The 26,689-nt window shown below is 43.7% G+C and overlaps 1 protein-coding gene across 1 annotated transcript in view; it reads left to right on the forward strand.

Annotated features, from left to right (window-relative positions):
* The window catches only part of LOC146808453 (transient receptor potential cation channel subfamily M member 2-like), a 2,757,229-nt gene that overhangs the window by 486,999 nt on the left and 2,243,541 nt on the right, over positions 1–26,689 (forward strand). Inside the window, exon 8 of the mRNA XM_085623562.1 lies at positions 9,870–9,931. Within this exon, the coding sequence (XP_085479688.1) occupies positions 9,870–9,931 (62 nt within the window). The remainder of the gene's footprint in view (positions 1–9,869; positions 9,932–26,689) is intronic.

Here is a 26,689-nt window from a genome sequence, read left to right on the forward strand (position 1 = left end):
GGTGGGACAAATCCATAGACAGTCCTGTAGACCATTTCCACTACACCATTACCGGCCAGACAGAACTACCAAAGTCGCAACAGACTTTGGTAGTTTTTTTCAACCTGCGGCTCCCTTGACCCATTGGCCATTACCCATGGCTCCCCACTGTTCCTTTTTTTGGAGGGTGGGGTGGATGTAAGCCCAGCCTTGGAAGTACTTGCATTTTTCTTCCTGAAAATAATTGGGATGAAGGTATTATAATCATATATGCAGGGTTAACAGAAAATAGGTAGTAGTGTTCCCTTGACAGGGAAATGTAATCGCACATCAAATGGTCACTTTAAATTTATATTTGTAGTGTGAAGCACTTTTGTTCATAATATTGCTGGGGTGCTATTCTGTTCTTTCTGGCATCTACTTCCCCAAGAGATGCCAACAACACAACAAATAAAGTTGTGTAAACAATATTACAGGGGTTAGGAAGAGATGTTCAGCACACCCTCATATTTGTAAAAAAACATTGCAATCTCAGGCCTATGTACTAGCCTTATTTCTTATCTATAGAGCTAACAATCTTTACAAAGTTGGGTAAACAATATTATAGAGGTTAGACAGAGATGTTCAACACACCCTCATATTTGTAAAAAACATTCCAATCTCAGGCTGTACTAGCCTTATTTCAATTCTATAGAGCTAACAATGATTACAATACTTATTGGGCAAAGATTAAAAGTCCAAATTTCCAGGTCTATAGAAAAAGCAGAGTCCACCGCACTTGCTTTCTTCAAAGATGTGATTTTATTTTCCTGTGGTGGTACATTTCCGACCAAACGATTACAATGTGGGGAAACCGTTCGGACTGTCTGATTCGGTTCAGATCGGCATTCGGACAGCCCGTCGTTCGGAGCCGAATCGTACAGCTATATGGACACGGTTTCCGACCGATCGATTACAATGGCCGTTTCTGACAGCCCTTCTGAATCGGTTTGCCCGTCACAAAATGGCTGTCGGAATCTAACTTTGGGGGCCCATAGCAGGCCCCCCTTCACCCATAGGCCTCCGGTTGGGGCCCATGGTGGTACCCATGGGTCCCCTCTTTGCAACCATGCACAGTGTGGCAGGCACCATGAGGTTCCCGCCACAGGGTGCAAGGTTTTCCCCAACCACCCCTTTTTTCAATGGGAGCCTGTGTCCCTGTTCCGAACAAAGGCTCCCATTGAAGTCAATGCAAGTCCGACCGAACGATGTTGGGATGCATCGTAATCGGTCGGTCGGACTCGCAGAACCCGATTCAGTCGGAACCATTCCGAAACCGATTCGGTCAGAAGAGTTTCCGACCTACATCATAATCGGCCCCATAGTGTGTTTAATAGAAAGGACAACTGTACTTTCCTAATAACTTGCGTTGGTGTAAAATGCATTTGTAAAAAAACGAAACTATTACCAAGTCTAAAAAAATTAATCAGGCATCTTCCGCTTACTTTGGGAATGTTGGAACATGGGGATCCAGTGAAATATGGAGGTCATCTCCCTCGACATGCCATCAATTAAGCACTACGCTTACAGCTTTAGGCATGTCACTTACAAATCATCAACATCATGCATTTAAGTCTAATTATTAAATACATTAAAGTGCCTGGTCCGTGGCTCCCCTGGCTAGGTTTGATGGCTCCCCAAGGAGCCACGGCACACAGTTTGGCAACTACTGAAATATAGCACCTTCCCACAGGCCACAACCATCATCCCTTCATTCTGCTTCTTCTAGAACCTTAGATTGCAAAGCTCTCTCAAAAAGCCTCCTCCCACTATATTCCTAGGACCCAGCATGAAAATTGACGTTTAATTAAATCTGTTGATTGTTCTCTCTCCTTCCTTTCTCCCTTTATTCACTAACCTTTTGATACCTTAATCTGCCTGAGTGCAACCTGCTCTAGTGCATGCCTTTCTCTCACCTGTATTTCTGCAAACTGGCCATACTTCTCATAGATCACAAACTCTCCTTCTGTGTAACCATTCCTTCCATTTACATGAACTTACACTAATGATCCTACCCAACTCCTATTAACGTAACCCACCATAAATATAATGGAGGAAATGCATAGGCCAGTCTCCTGAAAGCACAAGACTAATCTAAGTGAGCAATAATAACTAATAATTACTGCCTTAACCTCTAACTTGGAGTAGAGTGCAACCTGTCATACAACACTTCAACGTCTTGTGTAGGAAGCACTATATTAATGCAATTACAAATCAATACGAGTGTCTCATTTGCCTCCTGTTACATGAGGACAGTGGCCGCGCTCTCTCAGATCCTGAATGGAACCTCAGCACGGGACAGAGAGTATCGTGCGCAACATTCCCACACAAGATGACCACCTCTACAGGGACGCCATGTTGTGAGATTATGATTGATGTCAAAATTATTTACACACATGACTAACCTCAGTGGCCAGTACGAGTCTGCACCTGAGGCTGAGACTGACTGAAACCCACGGGCCCGACGATGATTCTCCAGCAGCCTGGTCCAGTCGCACGGCATCAGGATTAAAGGCACAGGAGGGGGTGCGAGTAAAGGTGGACTGCAACTAAATTTACAAACTTCCGCCCGCTTGCGCCGCCCACTTAGTTGACTCTTAGTTGTTGTGAATGATGGCACGGTGGTGTAGCTAATTCGAGCACAGGTGAGCCCAGCCTGGTCGGCAGGACCGGACCCACCTCCTGGCTGGCAGATGAGAGAGATTTTAAACATATAATAGCACAACACCGGAGCAGAGCAGTGCAGTTCCACCGTGGTGTAGTACAGTGTAGGCTCATGCTGTCAGAGCAGCGTCCGTTCCGTGCAGCTGTGCTTAATGAGCGCTGAAATAGCGTGGCACTCCGTTTGCCAGCCAACTACAGGAGGCGCCATAAATGAGTGACTTCGCGTTTTGGTGCGGAGATGCGGACCACCACACCAAAATGCGTTAGTCTTAACGCCTGATGCGTGGTACTTGGCAGGGCTGTTAGTTTGCTACTGCTTGCACGTTTGGGCACTTAATATTGGTAACCCGTAGACATCATGTGAGCTGGACATTTCACATTCCCAGTCTGCACTAAGAAAGAACAGTTACATTTATGGTGGCAAAGAACCCCTGGGTCCTGTTTGTCATTGATCAGGGCTTGGCTATTTATATTGTGCTTACTACCCCTATATATGGCTCTGAAGCACGTACCTACATGAACAGCAAGCTATGCCATATAGGATGTATGGCTGGAAGGGTGTTGTCTTTGGTGCAACCTATGCCTGAAATCTTGGTGGTCTAGGTGTTGTCAGCCAAGCTTGAATCCAAGTCTTATTCAGCTAATTTGCCATTGGTCAAGCCAGAGACACCGTCCCAGGAACTCTGTGAAGTTTGGGACCTGAACGCTGCCTGGCTGCACAAGGTGAATGACTCTCATCCAGCCCCTCCACCCTGCCTGAAGGCAAGAGGTTGACTGAAGCCTGGAGTTATGCTGTGCTAATGGAGTGGGAAGAAGCCTCCAGGGCCACTTGTGAGCACTGCGCCGGAATTAATGGACTGTCCATATGAATGGGAATGGTACTTTACACTCTATAACTTTGCAGTGACGGATCCAATGTTTGTTGTTTTGTTCCTGTTTTAATCATAACATACTTTCTGATGTTCCTAAATAGTTTTGGGATCATTTACTGAGAGGTTCCTTGATTCTGCTGTAGTGCTGATACTACTAGTCCTTATCAAACAAGACAAAGCTGTCTCAGAGAAGCAGTGTTTGCCTGACTATATAAGGCATGTGACTGTGTGGCTGAAGAATTTGCCCCACCAAATGCCCGGCTTCCTAGACATCTTATACAAGGTTAAAGTTCTTGGACCTTCTCTTTTTTTGTCCTTCATGTCATTATGAGTCCTGGGGCTAACAAAGTTAACACACAACAGACTGTTGAAAATTAACAACCAATGAGTCAGTAGTTGTGTTGTTTGTTTGTATAGTGAAAAGGGTTTTCCGAAGACTCAATAAAGTGCATAAAGATATAATTAACAGCGGAGCAAACTTATCTCATATGCATAAAAGCAAAGACCTGGCTTGTGAATTGAGTACCAGGGAGCCAGATCCATTCCTTGGCGGAAGGCCCTGGTAAAAGAAGTTCACAAAACAGCCCTTGAAGTCTTCTTGCTTCAAGATCAAAGGAGCACACAGAGGCCCAAAGGGAAGAGGGAGGTGTACCAAACCTTGTACCAAAACAAAGCATCATCAGAAGTGAGGGAGAGAGGCCCAGAGACCAAGACATGGAAAGGTCATTGCTGTAGGAATTGGCAAGCAGATGAGCTTGGTTTAAGTGAGGCAATAAATCCATAGCAAAGAACAAAATTATAGATAAAGGCCCTCCCTTCCGCTTTCAGGTATGGGTGCCCCACTGCGGAAATGTAATCTTCTTCCACTTCACAGTAACATTTCAGGGGAGGCCTCTCAGTCCAAATCAGCCGTTGCTTAGAGTGTAAGAAAACCGCAGTGAAGGGCCTGAATCGTGTCTGTGGAAGCCTTTAGAAATGCCTGGGTTCCTACAGGAGGTATAGTGTCACAAGAAGAGACGAGGTGACTAGGCGCTACTAGAATGAGGCCATGTCTGGCTCCAAGAACAGAGACCAAGCAGTGACCATAAAGGAGAAAGCAGCAGGAGCACCAGGCCAGTGGCGTAACATAGGCACCCGTAGCACCTGTGGTGTGGGGGTGGTGGCAAGCTTCAAGGGCTCCTTCAGCACAATACCCTGGCTGGAGACCACCTTCCACTTATCTTGCAGGGGGGCCCCCTCAAGTTTCGTCACGCCACTGCCAACTCAAGGTCTGCAACCTCTGTCTCTCGCCCGAGCAGAAAAACTGCCAAGCCTGCGCCTCCTTCCGCTCTAAGAAGACTGTCCGTGATCGACGGGCCCGACGACACATTATGGCGCAACAAGCTACACCGGTGCCAGAAGACATCTTCGATGAAGGCCCCGATGTTCCTGAGGCAGAGGATTCGGAGGATCTGGACATCGTTTCCGAGGCAGACGACTCCGATGACCACATCACTCCAGGTCAACGAGTGAGTACAAGTGCCCCTGCCGCGACTCTACCAGAGAAAAAGAAGGCACTGGTCAAGACTTCGTCTGCCGGCCCCAGTCGCGACTGAAACAAAGCTTCAGAAGGCCCGCCCTCAGGCTCGGCTCCGAAGACGAAAGAAAAGCCTTCCGGCAGCTCTGGACAGAGCAAGCCACATATCAGTGCCCCCCAGACACCTTCGGCACCGAAACCGGGAGCTCATCCTACTCCTGCAATTCCCAAAAAGCCATCGGCACCGAACACCTCGGCATTGAAGGAACAAAAGGCCACAGATCCGAAACCAAAACATTCAGAACCGAAGAAGATTTCCGACTCAACACCGAAGCTGAAAGATCCAAAACCCCCTTCAAAGGCTCCAGAGCAGAAATCTAAACCTCGCTTGGGACCGAAAAAATCGGCACCAAAAGCGGTTACCGAAAAGGAAGAACTTTTTCGGCCGGATCCCATTGATCTGAAACAAAAAACTCTCCAAGTTGACCCCAAGACAGGCCATATTGTCAACATTTCACACAAGAAGGGGAAATTGGACACACCACACATCCCTGATGTGCCTGTAAAGAAAAGAGACTGTGCCACTTCACCTTTAAGACCCTCTTCTCCTGTTCTTCCTACTAAGCCTTTCTCTCCTCCAAAGTCTCGTATACTTCCTCCATACTCGCCACCACCACAGGATGATGATGATTTAGGGGGTGGGGGAGGGAATAATGTCCCTTTCACTGACTCGGATGACGACACAGACGTGCCACAGGACCCATGAGATGACTATGATGACCCAGTAGGTCCTGTAGACCTTCCTGATCCCGATGCATACTCCACAAAGCCATCTCCCCCAGATGACAATATTGGCTTTAGTCAGCTCATTGATAGGGCTGGCCAGTACCATGGTGTTCAAATGCATTCGGACCACACAGAGGAAGACTTCCTACTAGACACGTTCGCACAGTCACAAAAGACAGTACAAACTTTGCCCATGTCAAAAGGTGTCATTAAGCATGCCCCAGAGATATTCAAAGACCCTGTAAGGGCTAGAATTCTGAATCCTAGAATTGATAAAAATTATAAACCCGCTCCAAATGATCCCACATACATCAAAGGTCAACTTCCCTTAGATTCTCTAGTAGTGACCAATGCTAGAAAGGGTTCCAACTCTCAGACCACCGGTGATGCTCCGCCTCCAGACAAGGAGTCTAAATTATTAGACGCTTCGGGCAAGCGAGTTGCTGTCAAGGCAGTTAATCACTGGAGGTTAGCCAATGCGCAGGCATTACTTGCCAGGTACGATAGGGCTCCTTACGACGAGCTTGAATCCCTAATGCAGCATTTGCCTGATCTATAAAAAACCAATGCCAATGCTTTGATTCAAGAAGGGACATTAATAGCAAATGCATCAATTAAATGTGCCCTTGATGCAGCAGATACCGCATCTAGATCCGTCAACACTAGTGTGTTACTAAGAAGACATGCCTTGCTGCGCATTTCTGGTTTCAAACAGGAGGTACAAACAACTATCCTCAATCAGCCGTTCAATCAGGAACAACTTTTTGGTCCAGCTGTAGATACAGCTTTAGAAAAAATGAAAAAGGACACAGAGACTGCTAAATACGTGGGAGCATTACAGTCTCCATCCACACGAGGTTCCTTTCTACGCTCCTTCTATAGAGGAGCATCCAAAAACATCAGTACAGACACTCTTGCATCCTCTTATAAAAACACCACACGAACATCCCCCAATAAAGGATATTTTAGAGGTGGGTACAGAGGAAATAACAAAAAGGGTAGAGGCCGAGGTAACAACAACACTCGCGCCTCTCCAGCTAATAAACAGTGACTTTCCTCCAGACCATACTACTCCGGTTGGAGGGAGACTCTCACAGTTCCTACCTGTCTGAAATTCCATCACTACAGACAAGTGGGTAAGACAAATTAGCCAGTATGGTTACTGCCTGGAACTTACTGCAAATCCCCCAACATACCACACAAGCAGCGTCCGATGAGCACGGAACATCTGACACTCCTCAAACAGGAAGTTCTCTCACGGCTTCAAAAACATGCCATAGAACCAGTCCCTATACAGCATCAAGGGACAGGAGTATACTCCCTGTATTTCCTAATCCCCAAAAAGGACAGTACTCTAGGGCCAATACTGGACCTCAGACCTCTCAATCTCTACATACAGTCAGATCATTTTCACATGATAACTTTTCAACAAGTCCTTCCACTGCTTTAACAAGGAGACTTCCTTGCCACACTAGATCTCAAGGACGCCTACTTCCATATTCCCATACACCCTGCTCACAGGAAATATTTAAGGTTCAAAGTGGACGGCCAACACTATCAATTCAAAGTTCTCCCATTCGGGGTGACCACAGCACCCAGGGTATTCACAAAGTGCCTTGCGGTAGAGGCGGCGCACTTGCGAAGGCAGCAAATCCATGTATTTCCGTACCTGGACGACTGGCTGATAGAAGCCGAGTCACACATCCAGTGTGTTCGCCATACTTATCAAACCATTCAACTGCTACACAACTTGGGATTTACAGTAAACTATACCAAGTCACACCTTCAACCCTCCTACCTACATCAGTATCTAGGAGCCACAATAGACCCTTCCAAAGCCATAGCATACCCCAATCCAGACAGGATAGCCAGTATGCAAACTCTCATCACCAAGTTGCAGAACTGAATCTAGCGATCTGGATCCTGAAATCCTAGAGTTCGGTTACCTCAACCTCCCACCCGACTGTATGAACATTATTAAAGAAGCCAGACGCCCTACTACTAGAGCTTGCTATGCAGCTAAATGGAAAAGATTCGCCATTTACTGCAATAACAACAAAATTGACCCATTAGATGCTTCAATTCAAAACATTATTTGCTATTTGCTAAATCTACAAAGATGCAATCTGGCATATTCACCTATAAGATTACATCTGGCTGCCCTTGCCGCCTACCTACAAAACAGACAACATTTTTCATTGTTTAGAGTACCCGCTATCAAAGCTTTTATGGAAGGCCTTAAAAGGATAATTCCACCCAGACTGCCACCCTCTACGGTGTGGAACCTAAACATTGTTCTTACTAGACTCATGGGTCCCCCATTTGAGCCTTTACACAAATGCGAATTACAATTCCTTACATGGAAAATGGCTTTCCTTGTCGCAATCTCCTCTCTCAGAAGAGTAAGTGAGATCCAGGCTTTAACCATACAAGAGCCATTCTTACAAATACATCGTAACAAAGTGGTTCTTAGAACAAATCCAAAATTCCTTCCCAAAATAAGCTCTGCTTTTCATCTTAATCAGTAGAGTTACCAGTGTTTTTCCAAAACCCTGATTCAGTAGCGGAAAAGAGCTCTTCATACGCTGGATATTAAAAGAGCTTTACTTTTCTACATAGACAGGACTTAAGCCTTTAGAAAGACACACCAACTGTTTGTAGCTTTCTCTCCACCTCATAAAGGCAACCTTATCTCCAAAGCTGGAATTGCCAGGTGGATAGTCAAAAGCATTTAGATATGCTACAAGAAGCAAAACATACAATAACAATTCCCCCTAGAGCGCATGCAACACGCAAACTAGAGGCTTCCATGGCATTCTTAGGGAACATTCCCCTAGAAGACATTTGTAAGGCAGCGACATGGTTTACCACACAAAAACGATGGATTTAGGCCCAGATCTCTGTACTGGCGTGAATGTATGACATTGTTCTGCATTCTGTCCATCAATAGTTCTTTTTGCATTGGTCACCCCGAGTGGGATGGGTATGCTCAGTCGTGAGTCCCGTGCCCTCCATGCCACTGGAATCAAGCTATCCTGGCTGAAGAGGCGTGAAACCCCAAAACGGGTCCTAGGATGCTTGTTTCCAGTCCAGGGACGATATGGCCAGGCAGTTCGGGCTGGACTGATCCCATTGGGCACAGGGTCAAGACTGATTTGCATATGGCTGGGTCCAAACTGGAATGGCATGGTGAGCAAAAAAACGATGGATTTAGGCCCAGATCTCTGTACTGGCGTGAATGTATGACATTGTTATGCATTCTGTCAATCAATAGTTCTTTTTGCATTTACCACACACACCTTCACAAAACACTATTGTGTCGCGGTGCAGGCAAAGCAACAAGCTTCTGTAGGCCAGGCTGTTCTTAAGACACTTTTTCAGACCACTACAATGGATACAGGTGACCACCGCTAGGGGAGACTCTGCTGTATAGTCTATGCACAGAGTGTGATTTCTGCAGCTTATATGCCTCGAACGGAAAATGCTGCGTACCAGTATGCATCTGTTCTAGGCATGTAGAGCTGCAGAGATTCACACGCCCACCCACCTCCCCGGAACCTATATCTGTTCCAGTGTTATCTTACTTAGATACATTCACATGGACATCTTTTCTGTTTCTACACACTCCATCACTTCCCATTATGGTGAAAAACAATCTAAGGATGGAGTCGATGCCCATGCGCACTATCGTCAAAGGGAGGAGTCACCTATCTCGTGGCTACAAAAGACTTCTTCCAGGAAAACAACAAGGTGCAAGCATCCGAGCCCAACACCAGATGACGATCTATGCACAGAGTGTGAATCTCTGCAGCTCTACATGCCAAGAACTGATGCATACTGTTAAGTAGCATTTTCCTTTCACGTTATGCCATTCAAAGAAGATGTAATGTAGGTCTTGGGTAAGTGAGGCACCATTGTTTTTTCAGGGAGTTATGTCATGCAATCAATTTTCAGAAGTTGGTCTCATGTTTGATTTTAGTGTGAACCAAGATTTGTATATTTGTCTTCTGCAGGAATGATCATCAGCATCCCACTTGTTCGTGTGGTATTAGACGGAGAGGAAAGCACTCTAAAAGTGAGTATTACAGGAGCAAGATGCTCCCTGTGCTTTTATAATTAACAAAATCTGCTCTCAAATGATAACACTTGTGAAAAATCAAAGCACTGAGGGCATTCAATATAACTTCATATTAATATTATTATGTTCTCCTTTGTCTGCTGCAGTTAGTTTATTCGGTCAATTTATGACCATAATTTTATTTTTTTACATAAAACAACAATACATAGAATACATAATATATAAAAAACATCCTGAGAGATTTTCGATACAACATTCATTGAATTCAATTTGTTCTCCAACCAATGCCAAAATAATACCTGTCTGGGTTACTATTATTGGTATGCATCTGTATCCATGACCAACATTGATCTAGGAAAAAAAGACAGTACAGCTTTCACTGGTACTTAAACAGAATTTCTGCAAATAATCAGTCTTTAGTACATTTTAAAAACGTATCACTCATTAAAGTGCAGGCGCTTAGATGCAACAAAAATCATATTGGCAATGATCAACAATTAATGTTTCTCATTTGATGCTACAAGCATACAATAAAACGGGATACTTTTAGAGAGAAGAAATACCTGCAACTTCCCTAAATTCCTAAAACAATAATTTATACATACAAAAGCCTTTAATAACAATCTAAAAACTGACCAGCATGGCAAGTTCATGTGCTTATATTCACCAGTTATCATGGAGATATTAGTTAGCGTCTAATATTTTACATCTAATGTGCCAGGCATGCAGTAGCTACCTTGATGCTGAAAACACAACCCACTCATTATTATTATACGTATTTTCAGAACTTAATATGCGAATAGTATCTGTGAGTTATGTTATAGAAATGTGCCGGTAGGCTGGAATTACCCATGTCTTCCTAGCTTTCGCATAGGATTGACAGAAAACTTAAAGTGCTCCACAGATTCAGGGCTAAATTTAAAAAACGAACAGAATGGCTTAACGGAACTCGTCAGCAACCTTCTTCTAAATGCATTCACTGGAAGGATCCCATATATAAATTAAAAAAGAAACAGATGCAGCTAATGGGGGCTCTATCCGGTCCATACCTTTTTCAAAAACCACAGTGCATTTAACATCAATAAAACACCCTGTTAAAGTGTCATGTGCTGGTAATGACAAACAGCTTTCCAGGTTATAATCCAAGTATAAATTCGTCAATTGAGCTACCATTCTCCTGGTCAAACTCTCTGGATTGTACCAGGCTTCATGCAAGCCTAATTCGTACAGCCACATCTTAACGTGCTTAAACCAGGGTATTAATCCTGTTTTATCTAGCTCTTTGACCTCAGCAACTGCCTATTTGATGGGAATCTGGGACTTGACCGTCCAGAGCTTAACCCAATAAACCAAAGGTTTAAGTGCAGCATAATGTATAGCATTCTGATTCCTATATCTAGGGGTAACAGGCTGAGTAGGGCACTCTGTGGCACAGTCAATGACGATCTAATAAATGTGTGTTCTATTTTTCCCAAACCTCTGCTCTGATCGAATCCCCAGATTTCTACCCCATAAAAAGCCCTACCATGCCCCCTGGCACAATAATTTTCTAGTGCAGGAGAAATTGGGTGGAAGTTAAATCTATTCAATTTCTTCAAATAGCTGCCGCCACATGTTGTAAGGTCATCCTACTTTTCAGTATTTGGACAGCCAGTGATAGATTACTGGCTAGCCTTGGGCTGAGGGAGTCAAATACTTTAACCTGTTCCAAATTCCTAGGTCTAAGCCTCATTTTCCCTCTGATTGTCTTATATGGCCAAAAAGTCATGAATTTGGTTTTAAGGGTGTTAATTTCTAGGCCAAATTTATCGCAGGTGTCTGAAAAAAAGTTCAGAATATTTTGTAATCCCATGGGTATCTTAGATATTAGCAATGTGCCGTCTGTAAAGAGGAGGGCAGGGATTTGTTGGTTCTCTAGTTTAGAGAGGGTCACCTTTGTAGTCATATGGCGTACCTATTAGCCCATTTATATAGAGTGTATACAAGGTTGGAGCTATAACACATCCCTTTGGGACCCCTCTAGTGATGTCTGTGCATCCCGTGAATTTTCCCTCCCTTCCCCACCTAACTTGTGCATAATTCCCATTATGGAAGCAAAAAAGTGTAGCAGATGAATGGCATCCCCGTCACCTTAAGTGCAACCCACAGTTTCTCTTGAAGGAATTACACCAAAAGCGGATCTTAAAATAAATAAACACTATATACAGATGCCCCTTATTATTTAGGACCATGTTCCAGGGAATCAATAGAAAGTGAAATACGTGATCTATAGTGCTCGTATATGCCCTGGATCCTGCTTGGAAGTGGGATAAAATGTGGTGGTTTTCCATGCATGTTTGTAACTTCGTCAATACCTGCAACTAAAGATTTTGTGATTATTATCTGTCATGCTGGATCACACTTATCCCCTTTTTTTATAGATTGTAATTATTTCGGCCCCCTTCCATGTTTCCGGTATCTCTGCCCCCTCCACTATAGCATTAGAAATCATGTTTACTCTATAACCCAATACGTTCCACTCAGGACAATAAAGATCTCCAGGTATTCTATCTAAACTTGGCCCTTTCCCCTTATTTCATGCATTCAATAGCTGTTATTATTTCTGCCATGGAGAAGGTAACATGGGAACCATGGGGAGAGGATGTGGCCTTACGGCTAGAGCAGTCGACCTTGAAGCGTGGGAACCGGATTTGCCTCCTGGCAATGACGCTCAACATACTGTGATTGTAGGCAAATCACTTATTATCCCCAGGCTTAACAAAAATGAATGTGTCCATCTGTAATGGAGCTGGTGCTAATGGAAAGTGCTCTGATACCTGATATCTTCGGGTCGAGATGGCGCTATATAAATGCTTAAAAAACAGTGCCTAATTCCTTGGCTTCAGTCAGGTGCTCCCTTCTATTATCAGGTTCCCCACCTGTCTCTTTAATAGAAAATAGATTGGTAAAATGTTGTTCCCAAATATGTGGTTGTATATAAAAGTCATCCTCATTTACAGTGAATGGTACACCTTTCGTGCGGAAAATGTCAGAATGACCGGCTATCTTTCATTGTAGTCATTCACCAGTTTTCCTCCTCCCAGTTCTTCTTGGCGAGTGTCTGTGTTCTATGATATAGTTTCCTCCCTTCTAGTATAGCTGTTCTGCAACCACTTTTCACAGCGGACATCAATTTGTGCTTGGCTATCTTACAATCCTTATTGAACCATTTCTACTCTTTCAGTTTAAAGATTTTAACCTTCGAGGCCCTGTATCAATATTTCTTGACAGAGGCAAGTAGGTCATTATATATATCTGCATGACAGCCGACATGGTTTGCGATTGATTGCCCAGTAAGCACATGGAGGAAGGGACTTTAGTATATATAAAAGTAAGGGTGTCCTTTTCGGATTGTACACAGGACCATTTTAACCTCCTACCATCGTTAGAAGATATAATAGGTGGAACCAGCAAGCATGGGGAGTGAATATTAATTGGGCATAGGATATTCTGAGCTCAAGGGCTAAAGCATTATGGCCACTGTCGGTTCTATAAATGACCATCATGTCCGGCAGTTTGTGCCATAAGTTTAAATCAAGGAATACATAATCGATCCTACTTCTTGCCCTTTTAAATGTATATTTAGCCTCTCTATCTGAGATTGTGTGCCAATTACACGCATGTAATCCATATGATAGCAAGATAGATGCTATCTGCAGTGCTACCTGGAGTTTCTCTTTAGAGAAGGGTTCAACAATCTTGGAATACCCCTTTCCTCATCTTTCTTGAATAAAATCCACTGGTTCAAAATTTGCATTAAAGCCTCCAACTATAACAAGATGACTTCCAGTATTGTAATTCTCCAGAAAGTCTACTAAAGCTAGTAGGGTTTCTGACTCATGATTCGGACTGGAGGGACGATTATAGATGTTCAGTAGTTTTAGAGCAAATGGCCCCCTTCACTGAATTGCTATCAATGCCCAAGCTATCAACTGATTTAAGATTTAACCTTCTTATCTTGCATGCAAAGGAGGTCTTAATCCATGTTATATCTCGCGACAGGTGACCTACAGTTGACGGGTTTGCTTCTATTGGGATGTAGAGCCCAGGTTTCTAGGAACACACAAATGTGGAATTTACCTGTAAAAGTTCCCCATTCGGTGTCAATCATCTCAGATTTTATATTCCAGTAAAGCGGATTTAGTGATCCTCTCCCTGTTTTGACAGTCCACCCATGTTCATATGTCTATCTGACTGTCTGACAGTTCCCGAATTAAAAGGGGGGAGGTCAATTGTCAATAGCAGGTTTTCCCCTGAGGGTACATCATTATTCTTCCCATGTATATCAATCTCGCTAAGGCCATCTTCATTGCATCTCACATTGGATACATTAATGAATTCTCTCACTTGAGTAACAAGGGGCGTTTTGCCCACATTAAGGGTGGAATACTCCCTAGATGGCAGACTAAACTTAAACTGTATTAGGGAACTCTTTGGGAGTGAGGTTTGCAGATCTGAATTTACTAGCATAGTAGCATATTCCTCTGTGCCCAATTCTAGGACTATACAATCAAACTAAGCATTCTGTAAGGGGCAGTTCTTCGCCCCTAATAGATCCGATCTTATCATGGAATAACAGTGCCTGTGATTTCTTACCCAATGTATCACTTTATTTTTGAGAGACTCACTTTCCTCCTTGTCTCCCATCCGTAGCCTGGCGACATAAACCATATATAGTCTTTTATGGGTGTTTCCATGTAATATAGTCTCGTTATACAGGCCCACCCCCCATTTTGATGGTCTAGTTCCCAACTTCCACCATTCTTCTGTGGTAAATATTTCATTACCGGTACTATTTTTTATGCGGTAAAGTCTAGTAAGAATAACTCAGTAAATATAAGAGGCAGAATCCGTGGTATTAGAGGTTTTAAAAGGTTTTATTCCTATACAAAGGAATACAATTCGAATTGCAGGCTTCTATTCCATCACCACGAAAGTTCAGGAAGGAAGGGCATACATTATTGACAGATAATCAGTTTTATAGGAAATGCATTACAGTGAAACAGATGCAAGAGGCGTAACAGCTGATAATACAGATAAAATGTGCATACGTAACTAATAGAGGCGGACATATAGGCGTAACTTAGTAAACGTCATTATACATGATGTCACAAGTGGGTGGATCCATAAAAGAATCCTGCAATGTCAGCAGAAATATTTGGCAGAGATGCGCGCGCAGCCGCATGACGTGTGATTGACGTGCAACTAGAGGGTGAAGGGGACTTGACATTTAGCTCTACATGTGGAGACAGAAGTCTGGGGGGTCATGTCAACCTAATCCCATCGGCAAGCGGTGTGTGTGGTATGGTATTAGCATACTCGGGAGCTACGTCATCTAAATAGGAGGAAAGGAAAACGTCCTTTGCTGTTTTGGGATGTGTTTTGGGATGTGCTTTTATCGGGAGCAATGGAGGAGTTAAGTCTTTTGGTATTTCCGGGGTAGCCTTAGGTAACCCTTCGGCCAGAAGAGGATACATACCATTCATAAGAGTGTTTCTTTGTCTATCTACTTGTTCTGATTTTACTCGGGTACCTTCCTCAATTAATAGATTTTCTCGGGTTTTATTTGAATTCTCTCTACCTTTCTCTTCCTGTCTGAGCGCTTTTTCTGTACGTCTATATGATTCTTTACGCCATAATTCAATGGCATCTTTCTGTGACTGTCTGGCTTTCTTTTTCCATAATTCTTCTTCTACTCTCATGATGCAATCTGCATCCCAGGTCCCCGCTGCGGGCCATCTCTGATTTTCTGGCAAATCCTTGGTGTAGTCCACCCATAAATCAAGAAATAATACGGCATCTAGGCCATGCTTATGATACATAAAGTACCCTGGAGTGTCCCTAGGTGGAATGGGAACAGCTTCTTCGAGTACCCCTTTTCTGGTTTTGATCTGTCTTAATTTCGAAAAGAGCGGCATTTTTAGACCTTATTACTAGAACACACTTTATACAATAAACACAATAATGAACAGTCATTCACACCACGATATATAGAACGTATTAAAACATTTAACACTTAACAGTTTAACGAACGCTAATAACTAATAGAAAACTAGTTACTGACATAATACTGACACTAGATAATACTTATTTATATGCAAGACATACTAGATATACTTCTAAACAGTACAGATACACTGCTGAAACAGTGCAGACCGGATTTGTGTACCCAAACCCGTCTTGACCGGCACAGACTATGTGCACGTTAAATGCCTCCCCGGTAATGGTACTCACCGGGTAGCTCGGAACGGAAGGCCTCGGAACGGAACTGAAACTGGACCGTACTGGACTCGACTCGACTCGGAACTTCGGAACCTGGTGGGCCTCTGTATACCTCGGATCTTGCTCTCTCGGCTAGGCTCTGGTCGGGATACTTCGCACTTCTCACCGCCTCGTCTGGGTGTTGATCGCAGCCTCAGTCGCCCCCGCTTGGCCGGAGGGAGATACAGGAAATCCTGCGGGTACGCGTTTTTGTCCGTTCAGCTGTAGCAGGAGACCGGGCCTGCAACGCACCGCCGGCGCGTGAGATGAGAAAGTGTCCCTATTCGGGCGCCAATTTATGTGGTAAATATTTCATTACTGGTACTATTTTTTATGCGGTAAAGTCTAGTAAGAATAACTCAGTAAATATAAGAGGCAGAATCCGTGGTATTAGAGGTTTTAAAAGGTTTTATTCCTATACAAAGGAATACAATTCGAATTGCAGGCTTCTATTCCATCACCACGAAAGTTCAGGAAGGAAGGGCATACATTATTGACAGATAATCAGTTTTATAGGAAATGCATTACAGTGAAACAGATGCAAGAGGCGTAACAGCTGATAATACAGATAAAATGTGCATTCGTAACTAATAGAGGCGGACATATAGGCGTAACTTAGTAAACGTCATTATACATGATGTCACAAGTGGGTGGATCCATAAAAGAATCCTACAATGTCAGCAGAAATATTTGGCAGAGATGCGCGCGCAGCCGCATGACGTGTGATTGACGTGCAACTAGAGGGTGAAGGGGACTTGACATTTAGCTCTACATGTGGAGACAGAAGTCTGGGGGGTCATGTCAACCTAATCCCAAATCATATCTAATATCCTATGTTTAAAGAACTGTGTTATCCAAAAGGAAAGGTCTCTAGGATAGAATCTATTCTATACTGACTGTTAGTGCGTGTACAAGCGTCTAAGTGTCTACATGAGATGCGAGGGGGTAGGAATATTCTATGGTAACGGGGCTATGAATTACTTGCATGAGGACAGCGAGGCCTGGCCTTTTGCACGGTAGCTGGAGGAATGTTTACCTAAACTAATAGACAGGAATGCATCGGATGAGGAGCGGAGCAGATAATCTTGAAGGTGAAATACAGTTTTTTGGCAGGCAACAGGCTGGATCAGGCACCGTTAGCTGCGCAGGGAGTAGGACAAAGTTCATGGATACAGATGCAGGCTCAGACTGGAGCTTTCAGAGGCAGAAGGCAGGAAAAGACTTGATGACAGAATTCTGGGCCTACTCGCCTGAATCCGTAAAATGTGGAAAGTGAACCACATAAAGTCGGTGGCCTTTCATACTTAGGAATGGAATATCTGACCCATTCATGGCGGATCTGAAAGAGGACATGTTGACGGTGGACGCACATATATTTGCGTCTTCAAAACTGGAACTGGAGGGAACATACATGTACTTATAGCATGCACATGGAGCCGTTGGGGTCTACGATAGGGGACATAACTGATCACAAAATTCATATTTCCTCATTCCCTCCTTTTCCCCTACGGACCCTCAGGAGATATCGATCTTCATCAATACATCGATCTGTTCATATAGCATCATTTGTTCTTCTTTCTTCTTCCGGGATCTTGAACGAAAACTTGGATGTGGGATACACGATGTGGCACACAGACCACAAATCGCTGGCCCACATTGTAGACATAAGCAGCAACTGAATAGTATGAGAAAGCCAATACCTAGGAAGGATAGGATTCTCCATCCCCAGGCTGACAACACGCTCCAAAACCAACCGGACCAAGTCCAGGTGCCTGGACTCTGGTGTATCTGGCTCATAATCTTATGAAGGCGAGTTATGGCTTTATATACTGACGGCGAATTTTCTGGTATGAAAACGCAGCAACTTGATCCGATGACCCTACAAGCTCCGCCCCTATCGGCCAGGATGACGTCAAGGACAAGACGATTTTGAAGCACAACATTCCGCATAGCAGACTGCTCTTCTGTTAAATTGCCTAAGGCGGAAGTAGTCTCGTTCACTACTGCTTCAAGGGTTCTGGTTAATCTACGTATCAGCTTACTATTAGTGACTGTACCTATATAGGGAAAGAAACCTTTATTGAAATCTGTGTATTGCTCCCATGCTGTTTCAGTGTAATCGACAATTGGGAGATCTCTCTGCTGTCTATTGTGTACTAAATGGGTATTTCTATGATAATCAGGAGGAGCTAGGAAAACAGGTGGCAGAAGGAATGCTATGTAACAGGTACCATCCCAATCTAGAGGTAGACGTATATATGCGGTTTGGCCACATATGAAGTAGGAATGACGGGAAGCTCTAAATGTAGACTTGCCTTGATCACTGAATTTTATTACAGTGGTGCATTTACTATGGCCCATGTGTATGGAGCCATTCTTTCTTACACATAATTCCCCTTTTACTGGGAATACTGACATGGCGGGCAAGATTGGTGTAGCTTCAGATTCAACGTTCAGGATCATGAGGTTAAGTGTAAAATTACCTAATCCATATACTTCATTTTCTAGATCAGTTCCTGTTCTTTTGGGAAGTCCCTCCTTGTTAGGGTAGCAGACTTTAAGCAAAACTAGGTTCAGGTTTCCCCATACCCAGTTGTCTTGATAAACTGCGGAATTTGAATCTAGGGAATTAATCAAACTAAACCATGCTCCACAGGAGCCATTGTGTGTGAACGGATATGGAAAGAGGGGCAAAACTCCCTTATAGTTCTGATAGGGAGGGAGTCGGCCACATATCCAACAATTTGTGGCATTGCTGGTCTGATGGGAATGATGTAACATACTAATGAATGTGTTGTTGCGCAGCGCAAATCTATAGGACAACTCATGCGGAGGTAATTCGCTAAAAGAATGTTCTGCAGTTCCATTGTAAGCACGCTTAAGAATAGGGTAATATATGTGCAATAGTATGCTGGAAATGATGATCAGAAGACTTAGAAAAAACAAAATTAATAATGTTACTGTGCAGTGACTACGAAGTGATTTACAATACGCATGCTTTTTAAGCTGCATCTGTTGATTTCTTTCTCTATTCCGGTCTAGAGGATACATGTCAGAGACAAATTCAACCGATTCACCTTGGAGAGGACTTAAACAATCAAATTGTCTGACTTGCTAGACCTTAACTTCAGTTTATAAAGTTCAGTGTTTGTTAGTTCAACCAAGGGGAGCTTTGAGTCTGTCTGTGAGGGAATGCAGGGTTGAGTGTTCACACTAGATGGTAGTCCATAAAATTTCTTGATATGACTCGAATGCAACCACCCTTTACGTCCCTCGATCTTCACGGCTGTCCTTGTAGTTAGTAGAACAAGCTTCGGCGACTTCCACCTAGGCTCCAGTTGGGTCTTCCGGTCGAAATTCCGGACCAGAACCAGGTCGCCCGGAACCACGTCATGGGGCTTCACCTCAGTATTATCGGGAAAAGCTGCAGCTACCTGTGAACGACAAGATTGTAGTGCAGACATCAAGGAAGCCAGGTAATCTGTCAGCATATTACAGTCAACATCAGTGATTTTGCGAGGTATAGGCGTGCCCCACATATTTGGTGGTCTACCGAAGATCACCTCGTACGGGGATAGCCCTGTTCGAGAATGTGCTACCATTCTCATGTAAAAGAGCGCAACTGGTAAGGCTACTATCCAATCGACACCTTTTTCTCTACATATTTTTGACAATCTAATTTTCAGAGTTTGATTATGGCGTTCCACGAAACCTGCTGCCTCGGGATGTCGGACACAGTGGAATTTCCATTGGTAGCCTAACAAAAGGGAAACGTGTTTCATCAGTTCGGAGGAGAACGGCTGGCCGTTATCTGAGTAGACAACACGTGGCAAACCATACCGTGGGAAGAATTCTCGAACTAACTGTTTGGCAGTAGTCGGGGCAGTGTAATCTGAAACCGGGTAGGCTTCTGTCCAACGGGAAAGAGCACAGACAATTACGAGAACATATTTGAATCCTCGACATCGTTCCATCTGGATATAATCCATCTGGAGGACTTCAAAAGCATGATCGGGAGGTTGAAATCCACCCTGCTCTACGGGGATGCTTTTACCTGGATTGAACTGACAACATATCATACAGGTACGAACTTTTTGTTTAGCTGCTGCTCACAAGTGTTTGTTGAACCAAATGTGTTGAATGCTGTCTAGCATAGCTTTTTCTCCTAGGTGTGCTGGACTATGTATTGTGTTAATGATGACTTGAACCATGGAGTCGGGAAGAAACCATATAGATTTTTCCTTCGTCATCCATCCTTGATCCGTTTGGATCCCTCCTAATTCAGTCCATTTCTTTATTTCTTCTGGTGTAGCATGTGTCTGTATGTCAATTACATCAAGGGCGGGATCCTTAACTGTCATGCAATGTGTTGGTGTCGGAACTATTGTTTTTGTCATGTTAGTTGTGTGAGTCTGATTCTGAGCAGTCTGTTTAGCTGCTCTGTCAGCTAGGTCATTACCCTGAGAAATGATGTCGGTAACTTTTGTATGAGCTTTGCATTTCATAATCGATATTGCAGTAGGTAGATGAATCGCGTCTAATAGGGCTTGAATGAGGGGTCCGTGTTGGATGTGGGCACCATGAGAAGTTAAATAACCTCTCTCTCGCCACAGTACGCCGAAGTCATGGACGACTCCGAATGCATAACGTGAATCTGTGTATATGTTGACTTTCTTATTTTTGGCTTGAATACAGGCTTGTGTCAGAGCGATGAGCTCTGCTGCTTGAGCTGACAAAGTGTTAATACAATTTGTTTCAATGACTTCAGTGTCTGTTGTGACTGCGTAAGCGGCCACTAACTCTCCTGTACTTGTTCTCATACATGACCCATCTACATACAATGTCAAGTCTGGATCTGACAAAGGGATAACTGTCAAGTCTTGTCTGGGTTTCGTCGTGATAGTAATGACTTCGACACAATCATGTGCCAATGGATCTGTTCCGCCTACTGGTAACAGTGTGGCAGGATTTAACGTATTACAACGTCTGATTTCTATGTGTGGCTGGAATAATGTCAATTCGTAACCAGTGAGTCTCGCTATAGTCAAGTGTTGTGTTTGTGTGCGGTTTAAGAGAACCTCTACTGCGTGTGGTACTTGTACTGTCAATTGGTGTCCTAACACTATGGCATCGCTTTGTCTGATTGCTAAAGCTGTTGCTGCCACCGATTTCAGGCACGCAGGAAGAGCCTGAGCTACTGGATCTAATGTACTAGAGAAATAAGCACATGGTTTGTGTGATCCTGCTTGTTCCTGAGTGAGTACTGACAAGGCAGTACCTTCGCGTTCTGTAACAAAGAGTGTAAACTGTTTACTGTAACATGGTGTTGCTAAAACAGGTGCTTGGCATAAAGCTTTCTTTAAGCTTTCAAAGGCGTGTGTATGTTCTTGAGTCCAAGGGAGGACAGTCGATGTGGCTGCCTCCTGTGTTGTCAACTGGATGAGTGGTTTTGCTAGAAATGCATATTGAGGGATCCGCTGCCTACAGTATGAAGTGAGGCCTATAAAAGCCCGCACCTCCTTTTGTGTCTTGGGTGGTGACATGTTAGCAATTAACTGGATGCGGTCGGGTGTAAGCTGCCTTCCCTCCTTGGACAGCGAGTGCCCAAGGTAAACAACTCGCTGGACACAGAATTGCAGCTTAGAAGGGGACACCTTGTGCCCCTTGTCGGCCAGAAATTTCAAAACCGTCAGTGACGCTGTTTCACATTCAGGTTCGCTTCGGGCGGTGATCAGCAGATCATCGACATATTGAAGCAAGGCAGTGTTAACTGGCATGTGGATACTGTCAAGTTCTCGTTTCAGTGCTTGGCTATAGATGCTGGGGCTTTCTGTAAATCCCTGAGGTGCGCGTGTGAATTTAAAACTTCGTCCATTTAAACTGAATCCGAACAGATATTGACTTTCCGGATCTATTGGGACGCTAAAGAAAGCATTCTTGAGATCAATTACAGTGAAGAACGTTGCTTCTGAGTCAATAGCAGTTAGTAATGAAGAGATATCTGGGACCACAGGGTATTGTGGTACAATACATTTATTTAGTTCGCGCAGATCAATAACTAATCGATATACTGGTGGTGCTTTTGGGTCCGTTCTTTTAAGAATCGGAATTATGGGGGAATTGCATACATTGGAGTCGGTTTCTACAACCACTCCTTGTGTAATGAGCTCGTCAATGATTTGCAGCAAAGCCACAACAGCATCTGGTGGTAACTTGTATTGTCGCATTCGTGGTAGTACTACTCCTGTTTTCAGTGTGACTCGATATGGTGTAATGTTCATGCAACCAACATCAGTGGGGCCTTGTGCCCATAAATGTGTGGGTAAATTTTGCAGCCGGTGATCCATGTCTCTAGACACGTAGTGACCTTTAAAGTCACGCAAAAATAATCGTACTCCTTCCGGAGAACAACATATTATAGCTCCTAGAGCTTTCAATGTTTTTATACCTAACAAGTTTTCTGGACATGATTTAGTAAGTAATAAATCTGTAGTACGTGTCAATGGACCAACCGTCAGTGGAAGAGGTTGTGTTACTTCATTAATGATAGGTTTTCCTGAGAATCCAAGGGAAATATTCTGTGAGCCTGAGAGGGGTGCCCCTGGAACTTCACTGCGTCTTATAGTTGTTCTGCTTGCCCCTGTATCAAGTAAAAACTTTCTGTCTTCCCCTAATAGTTCACTATGTACATAAGGTCCCTCTTGGTCTACAGGAACCTCAATAAGGGGTAAGCCAACTTCCCTCTCTAGGCTATTTCATGTATATCGCTGATAATCGGGATAATCTGCTTGTGCATACTGATACATCTGTTGTGTTGTTGCTTGTGTTGCAGCAATAGGCTGCGCTTGTGGTGGTGCTACGGTCTGTGGTGGAGCTGCCTGTTGCGGAGCTAGTTGTTGCGGAGCTAACCTAGGTTGCGTATGCTGAGGTATTTGTTGTTGATTCTGATCCTGTCTAGGTGGACGTGGTCTCTCCTGGGTTCTACCTGTGGCAATATTATGTTTCAGAACTGGACAATCGTGTATATAATGACCTTGTTGTTTACAATAGTTGCATGTCCCTTTCGTTGGACCTGCGGAATCACCTTTTTGATGACCATCAGCTGGGACTGACTGAGCAACAAGCATTTTCATTTTTGTATCTTTCATACGTCTCTGTTCGTGTTCTTGTTCTTCTCTAATTCTATTGTGGTGATATTGTAACATCTGTAACATCTGTGACGGGGTATTACCTTGCCAGGTACTTTCGAATTTTAATACTCTATTCTTGACTTGTAGCAGAGAATTTTCAACTAATTTTGTCACAAACAGATGTGGATATGACTCACTACTGGCTTTTATGCCACTATTTATACCAAAACATTTTTCAAATCGGGAATAGAAATCACTAGTGTCTTCATCTGGCTTTTGTTTGCAGGCTGAGATTGCACCCCAGTCCTCCTTTTTCATAGTTAATAAACGTGGCAGTACCTGCACTAGTAATCCTGGTAATACTGTAGTCTTTTCCCCAAGGCCTGCTCCTGCAGCTCGGGCCCTTTCTTCGTTTTCTAATGCTGTCCAATCTATCTTTTGGTCTCCCACCTCCCATTCCTTTTCTTTGAGTTTCTCATAAACACCGGCGGGTAATAGGACTTTCAATATTTTCATAATGTCGGGGTAGGTATACTCTCCCATGAGTAACATGTCCTTTATTTCACGGTGGAAACCTGCTGGATCCTTGTCATGGCTGGGTACTACTTTCTTCATTTCTAATAATTCCATTTTAGTTATGGGCGTGTACACAAACACGCGTGTAAAGTTATTACCGTCACCTCTGATTGGGTGTACTTCGCGTAACGGGTTCTGTCTATCTATGTGATACATTTTTCTTCCCGTGATGGGAACTGGAACGTGTTCTGGGCATACGAAAGCTATATACTGGTTTCGAAATTCTAGAATTTCATTAATTAAATCAGTACCTGACCCTCTCCATTTATTCGTGAGTAGTTCTGTCAATATGTCAGGTAAGGGTCCTGGATCAGAGTGTTGGCTTTTACATAATATAAGGAGGTGTTGAATCATGTATATACTAGCTAAACGCTGTTCGTATGGGTCAAGATTCAGAAATGTGTGTGCTAGTGCATCATCATTGTATTCGCTGGGACTATCAGCCCATTGTACTGCTGACCTGGCTAATTCTTGTTCGTCCATGGAATCGAGCATGTGGTACCCCCTTCGATCTCGGAGTAATTTATCAGCAGCTTGGAATAGGTGTTCGGGGGACCTTGTATTCAACATAGGAGTTTGCAAATGTCGATTATATTCTGGACGTATCGGACGTATCGGGTCATTAAAACCTCTGGTATTATTATGGAGTCTTCCTCTACCTACATAAGCTATCGTATCTAATTGTTCTGATTCTTGCTCCTCCTCTTCCTCTGATTCAACTCTGTCTGCTTCTCGTCTTTCTTTATGTATTCGTTCTACTTCCTTGCGGATCTTTCGATACATGGCGATTATACACGCCTGCCTATCATGTTTCTCTTCTGATATGTTCTGACCCCATTTGGCAAGTTTTTGCATGGTATCATGATCTGCCCCAGGCCTGTCTTGGTTCCTAATCACGCAATTTATGAAGAAACGTAGTAGTTGTCTTTGTACATCCACTTTCTGGTATTCCATAGCTTCGTTAATACTGTCTGGACCTCGCCCTGTTTGGACAAAGCGATATATATTGTCTAGGTGTTCAACCATTCCTGGTATCGTCATTAAATACAATGTAGCTCGTCGTATACGTAGTGATGATATGAGCAATTTGTCCTGTCTACCTGGCACTGGATCGTATCTACAATCCACAAGCTGTTCTTTAAACATGTCGGATGTCGCTAGTTGAGGTGTACGTTGGAGTGCTAAATCTCTAAGGGTCTGTTTATTTCGCGGCGGGGTGGCAAACATGTCTGTCGTACCTCCTGTAGCACCATCTGAGGTGCTGGGCAAGAAAGGATTTGTTGGACGTAAGATAGAAATTGTAGATGCGGGAAAAACTGTAGAAACGGCCGGACCTGTGGGAACGGGCGTAGGAGTTTGTTGTTGCGGGGATACAGACGGATGTTCTTGGTGTTGAACACCATCGGCAAGCGGTGTGTGTGGTATGGTATTAGCATACTCGGGAGCTACGTCATCTAAATAGGAGGAAAGGAAAACGTCCTTTGCTGTTTTGGGATGTGTTTTGGGATGTGCTTTTATCGGGAGCAATGGAGGAGTTAAGTCTTTTGGTATTTCCGGGGTAGCCTTAGGTAACCCTTCGGCCAGAAGAGGATACATACCATTCATAAGAGTGTTTCTTTGTCTATCTACTTGTTCTGATTTTACTCGGGTACCTTCCTCAATTAATAGATTTTCTCGGGTTTTATTTGAATTCTCTCTACCTTTCTCTTCCTGTCTGAGCGCTTTTTCTGTACGTCTATATGATTCTTTACGCCATAATTCAATGGCATCTTTCTGTGACTGTCTGGCTTTCTTTTTCCATAATTCTTCTTCTACTCTCATGATGCAATCTGCATCCCAGGTCCCCGCTGCGGGCCATCTCTGATTTTCTGGCAAATCCTTGGTGTAGTCCACCCATAAATCAAGAAATAATACGGCATCTAGGCCATGCTTATGATACATAAAGTACCCTGGAGTGTCCCTAGGTGGAATGGGAACAGCTTCTTCGAGTACCCCTTTTCTGGTTTTGATCTGTCTTAATTTCGAAAAGAGCGGCATTTTTAGACCTTATTACTAGAACACACTTTATACAATAAACACAATAATGAACAGTCATTCACACCACGATATATAGAACGTATTAAAACATTTAACACTTAACAGTTTAACGAACGCTAATAACTAATAGAAAACTAGTTACTGACATAATACTGACACTAGATAATACTTATTTATATGCAAGACATACTAGATATACTTCTAAACAGTACAGATACACTGCTGAAACAGTGCAGACCGGATTTGTGTACCCAAACCCGTCTTGACCGGCACAGACTATGTGCACGTTAAATGCCTCCCCGGTAATGGTACTCACCGGGTAGCTCGGAACGGAAGGCTTCGGAACGGAACTGAAACTGGACCGGACTGGACTCGACTCGACTGGACTCGGAACTTCGGAACCTGGTGGGCCTCTGTATACCTCGGATCTTGCTCTCTCGGCTAGGCTCTGGTCGGGATACTTCGCACTTCTCACCGCCTCGTCTGGGTGTTGATCGCAGCCTCAGTCGCCCCCGCTTGGCCGGAGGGAGATACAGGAAATCCTGCGGGTACGCGTTTTTGTCCGTTCAGCTGTAGCAGGAGACCGGGCCTGCAACGCACCGCCGGCGCGTGAGATGAGAAAGTGTCCCTATTCGGGCGCCAATTTATGTGGTAAATATTTCATTACCGGTACTATTTTTTATGCGGTAAAGTCTAGTAAGAATAACTCAGT

The sequence above is a fragment of the Triturus cristatus genome, chromosome 8 (genome assembly GCF_964204655.1).
Source record: "Triturus cristatus chromosome 8, aTriCri1.1, whole genome shotgun sequence".
NCBI lineage: Eukaryota > Metazoa > Chordata > Amphibia > Caudata > Salamandridae > Triturus > Triturus cristatus.